The sequence below is a fragment of the Sphaerodactylus townsendi genome, linkage group LG01, assembly GCF_021028975.2.
Source record: "Sphaerodactylus townsendi isolate TG3544 linkage group LG01, MPM_Stown_v2.3, whole genome shotgun sequence".
Taxonomy (NCBI): domain Eukaryota; kingdom Metazoa; phylum Chordata; class Lepidosauria; order Squamata; family Sphaerodactylidae; genus Sphaerodactylus; species Sphaerodactylus townsendi.
This window is the reverse complement of record NC_059425.1, coordinates 192754501-192765105: the sequence shown is the minus strand read 5'-3', so window position 1 is coordinate 192765105 and position 10605 is coordinate 192754501. Positions and strand designations below refer to the sequence as shown.

The 10605-nt window shown below is 46.1% G+C and overlaps 1 protein-coding gene across 1 annotated transcript in view; it reads left to right on the top strand.

The window, feature by feature from the left end:
- Positions 1–3731: 3731 nt before the first annotated feature.
- The window catches only part of LOC125438323 (meprin A subunit alpha-like), a 25694-nt gene continuing 18820 nt past the window's right edge, over positions 3732–10605 (top strand). Inside the window, exons 1-2 of the mRNA XM_048506688.1 lie at positions 3732–3930; positions 7771–7818. Of these exons, the coding sequence (XP_048362645.1) occupies positions 3732–3930; positions 7771–7818 (247 nt within the window). The remainder of the gene's footprint in view (positions 3931–7770; positions 7819–10605) is intronic.

Here is a 10605-nt window from a genome sequence, read left to right as displayed (position 1 = left end):
CTTGACTTCATATGTTCACAGAGTTCGTCATCAGCAAGTTCCCGTCTCTATGGCTCCTCTATGGTTTAAAAGTCGCTTTCTAGCACTACTTTGCTCATGGATTCGTGCTTGTCCATCTTGTGACTTTTCTTGAAAAAGGAAAAAAAATCAAAAGGCTTAGGCGGTTGTGGGTTTTCTGGTCTGTGTGGCCGTGGTCTTGTAGCTTTGGCTCCTACCAGTTCATTCGCAACTATAGATGGCATCTTCAGAGGTAGGTTTCCCTCTATGGCGTTATCTTACTGTGACATGCCTTGAAGATGCCAGTTGTAGATGCGGATGAAATATTATATTTTATATTTTATTTTATTTTTTCATTTATATCCCACCCTCCCCAACAGGGCTCAGGGCGGCAAACAATAAGACAACAGTAAAACCACTGCACTCATAAAAACAACCACGGAAGGTGAACCCCCCCCCCCCTTCCGCACTCATGGGAGGCCAACAATGATAACAGGTCAGGCTGGCTGGCCAGGTGAAAATGCCTGGCAGAAAAGCTCCGTTTAAGTCCCAAAGGGCCCTGATCTCACTTGGGAACTTATTCCACCAGGTAGGTAGAAGAGAAGCCAGCTGGATTGGGCCGGGGGCTTCCAGCATGTTTCCCTCGGATGAGTGGAGGGACCTCGTGGAGCAATACGGGGAGAGGCAGTCCTGCAGGTATGCAGGTCCAAGACGACTCACAGCCTTAAAGGTTAGTACCAACACTTTGAATATGATACTCGATCGGTACTCGATCAGTACTCGATCGGCAGCCAGTAGAGTTGGTCCAGGTCTGGTGTGATCCGGTCTCCACTTGATGCACCAGTAAGGAGCCCGGCTGCCGCACGTTGGACGAGCTGAAGTTTCTGGGTCACAGACGAAGGAAGGCCAGTGTGTAGCGTGTTACAATAGTCCAGTCTGGAGTTGACCTTTGCATGGATTACTGTGGCAAGGATGGAGCGGGAGAGAGATGGAGCCGGTTGCCATGCCTGTCACAGATGGTAAAAAGCTACCTGGGCAGTCTTAGCGACCTCGGCCGCCAGCAACAAGGTCGCTCCCAAGCTTTTGACAGATGAGGCCAAATGCCATCCAGCGAAGGCAGGCAAAAGTCAACCAGTCTCTCTCCCTGACCCACCCACAGAACCTCCATCTTCGCTGGATTCAGCTTCAGCTGGCTCGCTCTCAACCAACCAGCCAGGGCCACCAAACAACACTGGAAAGCTCCCTGGGCCGAGGCCGGATGGCCTGCCTTTGTGAAAGAAGCTGAAACTACCAGACCACAGCCACACAGCCCAGAAAAGCCACAAGTGCCAGTTTATTCTATCTGTGAGAGCTTATGACAATACCAGATGCTTTGATTTAGGTTCTGCTTTTCTGATGGTCAAAGCTATCTTTCAATCCGTACTGCTACCAATTATTCTTTATGATATGGTTGTCTGTACTAAAAAAAATCAGATTATGTGTGAATTATGTGTAACCCAAGTTCTGTACCAAGGATATCTCAATGATGTGAGCAGAATAAATTGTAAGCATCAAGCCATTTAAATATATCTGGTTCATTATATAACGTTACCTTCTCTGAAGATCCTAGATTGGAATCCACCCTACCCTCCATCGGGAATGAACAGGGTCGCCAACCTGGAGATTTCCTGGGATTGCAGCTGATCTTCAGGTGACAGATCAGTTCACCTGGAGAAAACTGCTGCTTTGGAAGGCGACTCTATGGGATTATACCACACTGAAGGCCCCCCCCCCCCAAATCCCACCCTCCTCAGGCTCCCCTCCCCAAATGTTCAAGTCTTTCCCAACCCGCCACTGGCAACCTTACCTGCAGACCATGGTAAGCATGATTAACCCTTCAGTTTCCACACACGCCTAACCCCAGCTTTCCTTGTGGCTGGTTTCCTTCCATCTCCATCTTCCACGCTCCATGTCCTTGTCTTAGAACAGGCCTTCTAGCAGAAGGTAAAGGATGGGGGATACTTTATGTTCCTATTATCAGGAAGCTCCCAATCAAAAATGGATCACTACTGATGCCAGGGCTTTTGGGTCCTTATTAGGTATTGATGCTTAAAGACATATTTTGGGAGAAGGAGACGCAGGAGGGGCAATCTGGACCAAACTAAGCTTTGGCCTTGGATTTTTAAAAACTCATTTCTGAAATGGGGTCAGGATTCTTTTCTGTGCAGACACACACACCAATCACTAGTTAGAATCACCTGGTCCAGTAAGTTATTTGGAACTAAGGGCAGCTATTACCGTAACAGACAAGCAGAGCTTTCCCCTCATTCTTCATCTGCTGGGTGAACCCATCTTCATCATTGAAACAGTTGTCACTCACAGGGTCACATTAAGGTTCTGGAAGGGGCCGAGGCACGCTTGTATTCAACTCCCCGCCTCGCCTCAACACACCATTAGCAGGAGACAGACATCATTCCAAAAACTGCCCTATTGACCTCTGTGGACTTCAGAACATTCATATCCGTTGAAAATAGGAAGTTGAATTTTCCCCCCGATTCCTTGACCCTTGCATGTCCTTTCCTCCTCGTACATTAATACGAGATGTGGAAAAGTGGCGAAGGGTGCAAAGCAAAAAATAGTAGTAGTAGTAATAATAATGCATTGTAGATGAGAAAATATATTTATTTTGAATGTTTGTTTTTCTTCCTAATTCTGTAATTTATTTTTGTTCATCCTGATTTTGTAGGCCATAAAATTTTCGAAGGCCCTAGGGACTGTGCCTAAAGTGCCCAATGGATAAGACGTTCCACAGTGAATCAGTCACTGTTGGCCACCAGTCTTCTCCTGCTCTCATTATTTGAGGGGAAATGATCCCAACTCCCCCAGGAATGGTGTTTTGGGGAGATCAAAGTGGAGTGTAGGTAGTAAGAAGAGAAATTGGCCAAAAATGTCCCTCCGTGACAGGCAAAAGTGCCTGCATCCCGATGAAAATGTCCTTTGGGTCCAAGCCAGTGCATCTCTTTATATAATTAACTTTGAACGACCAATCCCATCTGACAGGAGCAGACAGTGCTGCATTGAAAGGGTGGTATGAGGGACTAAATTAGAAATTTATGAGGAAATAAATTGAATGTGCATAAACCAGAACAAGGCCCCAGCGGATTTCAGTAGAGAACATTGAGTTCTGGTTCAGTTCTTAGACTGTTTTTAAAAGCCCACTTTAAAGGAGTCCTCTCCAGTGGTGGGATTCAAATAATTTAACAACCGGTTCCGGTGGTGTAATTCAAATAATTTAGCAACCGGTTGTTTACAAGCACCACTTTAACAATCGGTTCTGCCAAAGTGGTGCAAACCTGCTGAATCCCACCACTGGTCCTCTCCCTAGTAGTTCCTCTTTCCATTGCTAAGGGCAAAGGCATTATCAATGGAGTTCTCTCTCTCTCTGCCCACATGCCCAAGGTTAAGCACACCCCGTGGAACAGCTAGAATGGGTTGGGAGTCCAGATCTAATCTGTGAGATGGCTTAGGACATACCGTTTCCTTCCAATGCTTAATTGTGCTCTTTGTGCCCTTAATTATCTCAATTTGTTGGAACTGATCAAATTCCAGTCCTACTTTGACTCAGCTACACATCTTGGAAAGGGCTAATCTAGCATTTCCTAGTGGATGTAACATTCTGAGTTTATGGTCTTTGGGGATCTCATGCAATTATATTTACTGCAGTGCTGTACTGGGGCTAAACTGTACCCGGGGGCATGGCCGCCACCCCACAACCCCCCACCTGGCTCCCCGCGCCTCCCAACCCACTTACAGGAGCCAGGGAGCCAGCAGGGAGGCCGGGGGAGAGCAAAGATCAGGAGAAGTGCTTGGGGGGCGTGGCTCAGACTGGCGCCATGGTGGCAGGCTGGCTCCTGGGCCACATGCTGCCGAGACCCGCCCTCGACCTCCCTGCAGGCCAGCTCCTATCATCCCCAGGGCCTGGGGAGGGCAAAAGCAGGCCTGAAGGGAGGCCGGGGGTGGGGGGCAGGGCTCAGCAGCATGTGCCCAGGGACATGGGATAACCCATGTCCCCATTAGTGGTACACCACTGATCTACTGTGCCTCAACATAGCTCCTTCTGTCCACCATCAGTGGGAGAAGAGATAGCAGTCAGGAAACCTTCAAATGTTCCTGGATGTACCTCTAGCTAAAGGCTGGCTTCAACTAGGTCAGAGAACTAAGAAAGGGTAATACGTCACTGAGGCATCGCTGAGAACCTTCTAATCTGTATTTTCATTAACGTTTGTGTACTTTTCTAATCCACGTCAGCTGTTTTAGGAACAAATTTCTTTAACTAACAGCCAGGGTTAAAATGCCATCAGTCCGTGTTTGAAACTATCACTCTGATCTGAGGGATGCCACGCCTCCAGGTGGGACTAGGGGAATCCCCTGGAATTACAGCTCATCTCCAGACGACAGAGATAAGTTACCCTGGATGAAATGGATGCTTGGGAGAGTGGATTCTATGGCCTGAGGATCCTGAGGATCCTCTGAGGACCCACTGAGGATTCTCTGAAGACCCACTGAGCACCCTCTGAGGACCCACTGAGGATCCTGTCCACCTCAATCTCTATCCTCAAATCCCCAGGAGTTTCCTGACTTGGAGCTGCCAACCCCCCAACCCCTCCAGTGGCAACTCTGGATTTGATTGTTGGTTCTGGAGTCCCAACATGGCCAATTCATATATGTGCCTGGCCAGGCAAGATTTCTCTCTTAGATCCTCCTTCTATCATGGATGTACTCAGGGAAGGGGAGGGGAGGAGTGACATACACATGTTACCTGTGGAAACATACTTGCAAAGGACTGATTTCTGTGGGGGGAGGCCATACAAACAGATCTTCAGCACACAGGGATCCAATTGAAGTGTCCACATCTCATGGATGTTAGATGCTTTCAGGAGGAAGGATCAACAATAGAACTGTAGGAGTTGGAATGACCACAAGGGCCATCAAGTCCAACTCCCTGCAAGAAGACTGTAACGGACTGAGTCTAGGCAAAGTAACTACAAACAGTTCTTTATTCACTGGCTAAGACAGATCCAAAACCAAGACAGGAGAACTCTGAGACTTCAGAGTTCAATCAGTAGTATAAAACCAGACCAGCATCCCACCCGTTTCCAGATATAATAAAAGAAAAAGTATATACACTAAAAGAATTTCACTAGCAGATAGCACACAGACAGGAGTAATATGCCTCAGACCGAACTCCAGGCATCCGGCCAACAGTAAATGTTGGTGTGACATCGGATGGGAACCAAGTTCAGGTATACACAATTACACAAAGCACTCCAGACAGATGGTCATCCAGCCTCTATTTAAAAACCTCCAAAAAAAGGAGAATCTACTACCCCCCAAGGCAGTGCATTTCGCTGTCTAACAGCCCTTACTATTAGGAAGTTCTTCCTAACATTTAGGTGGAATCTCTTTTCCTATATCTTGAATCCATTACTCCTTATCCTAGTCTCCAAGGCAGCAGAAAACAAGCTTGCTCCCTCTTTGACATGGCATCCAAATATTGAAACATGGCTATCATGTCACCTCTCAACCTTCTCTTGGCCAAATTAGACATCCCCGGTAAGGCTAGAGACTCGGATGTAACAAATACCAGATTCGGACCAAATCTGGGTGATTTCGGGCATGTTCGTACAAAAATTGTCCGAATGTGTCCTGCCCAAATATGAACAAATCTGAATGCAAGGAATTCTGGCTTGGGGTGGTGGTGGTGGTGATTATTTTTGGTGTTTTTTACATTTTGACCTGCAGGGGGCGCATTTTAAGGCTAGCAGCACCAAAATTTCAGGGTATCATTCAGAGACTTTTCTGATGATACCAACCAAGTTTGAAGTTTGGTTCAGGGGGACCAAAGTTATGGACCCACAAAGGGGGTGACCCATTGTTTCTAATGGGAGCTAACAGGAGATGGGGACTACCCATTTGAGGGTCCATACCTTTGGCCCCCCTGAACCTAACTTCACTAAACATGGGTGGTATCATAAGAATAGTCACCGGCTGATACCCTGAAATTTTGGTGTCACTAGCTGGTAATCCAAGCTTGGTGAGCTTTGCTTCTGGGGGTGGGGGGGCGTGAGTTGGGATAGTTCTGAGAGAACTGAGTCAGCAGGCTTTATGTGCAGGAGCAGGGAAACAAAATAAGCCTTTTGGGGACCCATAAAATTGAAGTTGACCAAACCTGGATGCTATTACCAGGAGGGCCTGCTGGATCCACCTTAAAAGTCTGGTGCCTCTATCTTCAAAAATGTGCAGCCTGCTTAGACACTCAGAAATTTCCCATTGGCTACAATGGAGCCATGCCACTGTAGAACAGAGTATCTTGGGCAAATTTCTTGGGGTGCCTGTCAGGGGTGCATTTGTAAAGCTAGTGCCTCCAAAATGTCCAGGTATCACCCAGAGACTGTTCTGATGACACCACCCAAGTTTGGTGAAGTTAGGTTCAGGGGGACCAAAGTTATGGACCCTCAAATGCAAATACTTGATTGATTACCTTTTTGCCACCACATAATTGTCTGGAGGTGATTGGTCTGGTGACAGAATTGACCACTACCTGGGCCAGCTGCAGGGTGGGATCCCCTGTTTCTGATAGAGCAAAGGATCTGTCTGCAGTTAGTTAAAGTATCAGTGGATCCAGAAATGGCTTAGCAGAGCCTGTCGAAGGGCAGAGTCAAGGTAAACAACAGGTCATATATTCCTTGTTTTCCTTGATAGTACACTTGTGTGCTCAAAACATGATCGTATCAACAATATGTCCAGGATAGCATCACTTTCAGTGTTTAAATTAGGGACCTCAGATTCTCCCTTTAAATTCATGCCGAAGGGGGTGGATTTAAAAGGAGAATCTGGGGGAAATTTGGGGGTGCCTGCTGTCAGGGGTGCAATTGTTAAGCTAGCAGCACCAAAATTTCAGGGTAACATTAGGAGACCCTCAAAGGTGTAGCCCCCATATCCTATTTGCTCCCACTGGAAACAATGGGGGATGGGGGCACCACCTTTGAGAGTCCATAACTTTGGACCAAACCTCACCAAACCTGGGTGGTTTCATCAGGAGAGTATCCTGAAAAATCCCTGAAATATCGGTGCTGCTAGCCTAAAAACTGCTCCCCCTGCAGGCCAAAAACTGAAAAAACACTAAAAATACAAAAAACACAAACGAACCTGAATTTTTGTGCCCCCCCCCCCATGTGATCAAATGCAATGCGCTTGGGGACATTTGACTCCCTATTTCCCCATGGCAGATATGCTCCTGAATAGCAGTCTTAGATGGTTGCGTAGTTGGATTTAAGTCCATGCTTTTGCCTGCCAATGTACTGTTCGTAATTTTAGTAACACCCACAGGTCCAAAGTGTGTGTGTGGAAAAGGTCCAGCTGCTTCTCCTGGGAGAAATTATATGTTGGCTGTGAAAGACTCAAAGGCTAATGCCGGCCATATCAGCCATGCCTTCAAGTGCCGTCTTCACGTTCTTCGGCCTCGCTCTGGCTTTTGTGTTTTGCGTCCCATTTCCGGCAAGTTTCATTCATCTTGGCTGCTTTATTTTTCCTTTCTGTTTTTTACAGGCACAATGAGCTGATGATGGATTTCTCTCTCTCTCTTTAGGTTAGGCATTCATTCGGGGAGGATGGTAAGGATGCACCAAAATTCTCCTAGGAAAACACTCGTGTCTTTCTTTGCACTGACAAAGAAGGGCTGAACTCCTGGGCTGAAAGCTGAACATGTTTCTTTTTTTCATTTGCATTGGTCAGATACGGATTCTGATGACCTGGAGCCGGATTTCCCAGAAATAAACACAGGTGCGTTGCTCAAAAGATGCTACTCTATACCAGATGATGTTCTCAATAGTGGCAGTCAGGGAACAGATCTGAGGGATTGGATCTACCATATGGTTGCATTAATAGATAGAGATCAAACCAATCAATCCAAAGTTGCCCCCTTCTTTAAATTTTTAAAATTAGGATCATATTAGATCGCCATACTTAAAGAATTAGCCAGCTTATATCTTTAGAATGGCATTTACCAACTTGAGATTCCAAGCCATACCAACGACAGTGTATAGTGCATGATGTAGTAATGTACCAGTACCTAACTACAGATGTATCTGTGGTAGTGATGCAGATGAGGACATTCTGTACTATGTTCTGGAGTGTCCCCTCTATGATAACATAAGATCCAAACATATTAAAGGAATTATTCCTATTGCGGGGGACACCAATAACACTGGGAGACTGATCTGTCTATTATCTGATGGTGATCCATATATGACCAATCGAGTAGCACTTTTTGCTCATGCTGCAAGAAGATGCCAAGGGTGGTGTCATGATGTTGTGTTGTATTATTCAATAGGGAGATTTATATAGAGTTAATTTAGTCCATTTTATCTAAGTCCTTGGGGGTGCTTTTGTGTATGTTTTCATTTTATGATACTGTGTATGAAGAGGTTGTGAAGGCCTATGGCCAAGACAATAAACTTTTACTACTACTAGATATTTATAGATAATATAATCTCTTGCCAAAAGCAAAACAAAGGGACCCAAGCTACTGGAAACACTCATCCCTGATCTGCACAAGTTCATTTAAGTTTGATCATTTTCCTGTTTGTCGTGCTGTACAAAGCCCTGCTTTAACAGCCAGGTTTGGGGGGCTTTTCCAACTTTGCTGTAATTATTTTTGCAGGTATAAGGACATCATGTATCTGATGGCAAACCCAGCAAGGGGACTTCAAGGCAAAGTGTACAGTGGGAGGGGTTTGCCTTTGCTTGCCTCTGTGCAGCAAGCCCAGTCTCTGCTGGCACTTCCCCATCCAGCTGACTGGGGTGACCCTGATTAGCCTCTGGGATCTGGTGAAGCTGGGCTGTGCCACGCTGCCCTCACTCAAGCTGTGATGTCTATGTGGTGCAAAATACGCGTTCAAATTCAAAAAATAATACCAAAAGTACCATACTTTAGGGCATCTAGCACTGGAGACATTTCTCCTGTTATTCTTACCCAAAATTATTCTACAGGGGTCACGACCCTCTAAGGGCCTTAGCCAGGGTCCTGCCATATTTCTTTCTGCTGAGTGCTTAACGGCAGCCTTGAGGAATGTTTGCATTTCATTTCTGCTGGTACCAGCCAGCCCCTGATCTGGCTCCTGCAGCTGAAGAATGGGGGTTGGGACTGGGTGTCTTCTTCCCAGGTTCTCTCCATCTGAGGTGAGTGAGTGAGTGAGTGAGTGAGTGAGTGTGTGTGTGTGTGTGTGTGTGTGTGTGTGTGTGTGTGTGTGTGTGTGTGTGTGTGTACTTTCCAGGCAGAGGGAAGGTAAGGGGGGGGGGGGTTGTGGACCTGATGTCTCTAAGCTGGGAGATACAGTGCTTTGCCTGTTCATATACTCAGTTCTGGCAATATAAGTCAACAGCTTTTCGATGCTTGCAATCAGTAAATAAGAATTCTGCTTTCAAAGTATGGATCCATGTATTGGTCAAGTCTGGGGATATGATAAAAGGTTTCCGTGGCAGCAACGTGTGCCTAAAACCTGCATATTTCCCTTTATGTCTCCAGCAAAAAGGGAGGGTCCTATTGGGGTGCTGGGGCCACTTGCAGCCTTGGGGGGAAGGGATTTTAGCTGGATATTATGTCGTGTGTTGCTGCTCATTTCCTCCAACAGGTGTTGGCCAAGGCCGACTCTAATGGACCTGTGTTTTTATCTCACTGTCTGCATATTTCTGCTTTTGGTTCATATTGGGGGGGGTGTGCACCCTCACTGATGCCACTGTTGGTTTGCACGGGGAAAAGTCAGCTCTGGCTTTTCCACGCTATTCGCAAGATCCATCATTGAGGATCTGTCACCTCCCCCTCTACTGTGCAGACTCTGAAACTGTCCTCTAGCCCAAAGAGTCCTCTCCCTACTTAAACGGCTTTCCCATAGGAAGAAAAGATTGGGGGAAACCTGCTTAGGCTGGAGGAAGGTTCCTTGGAGGATGGCAAAGTCCATGCCAGTATGTTTATCTCTCATATCTCTTTTATGTAATTTGTGCATGTTATATACCGTGGATATGTCACTTCATGATCATTTTCTTTCATTGCTGATGCTGGAGCAGAAGGAGACCCACCACCACCCCACTTCCCATTCTTTTAACTACCATCAAGTGTTTTGCCCCAAGATCGATAAATCCCGATTTTGTTATTGAAAAGGATTGAGAGTTAAATAAATTGCTGATTGCAAACATTTAGACCTTCTTTATGATAAATCAAACATTCCAGTGTCTTCTATGAAGACACCGACGTACTTCCACTATTAAGATAATTGCAAATTTGAAAGTGTTGGGACCACCATGTAACAGCAACCAAATCAACAGGGTTCCGAAACAAGACAAGTTGAGTATTTAATAATATGTGGGACAATGTTTGTCAATCCTGTGACTGGATTATCATAGGAATAGAATCATAGAATCAAAGAGTTGGAAGAAACTACCAGGGCCATCAAGCCCAATCCCCCTGCCATGCAGAAACAGACAATCAAAGCACTGCTGACAGATGGCCATCCAACCTCTATTTAAAAACCTCCAAAGAAGGAGACTCCACCACTCTCTGAGGCCCTTTCC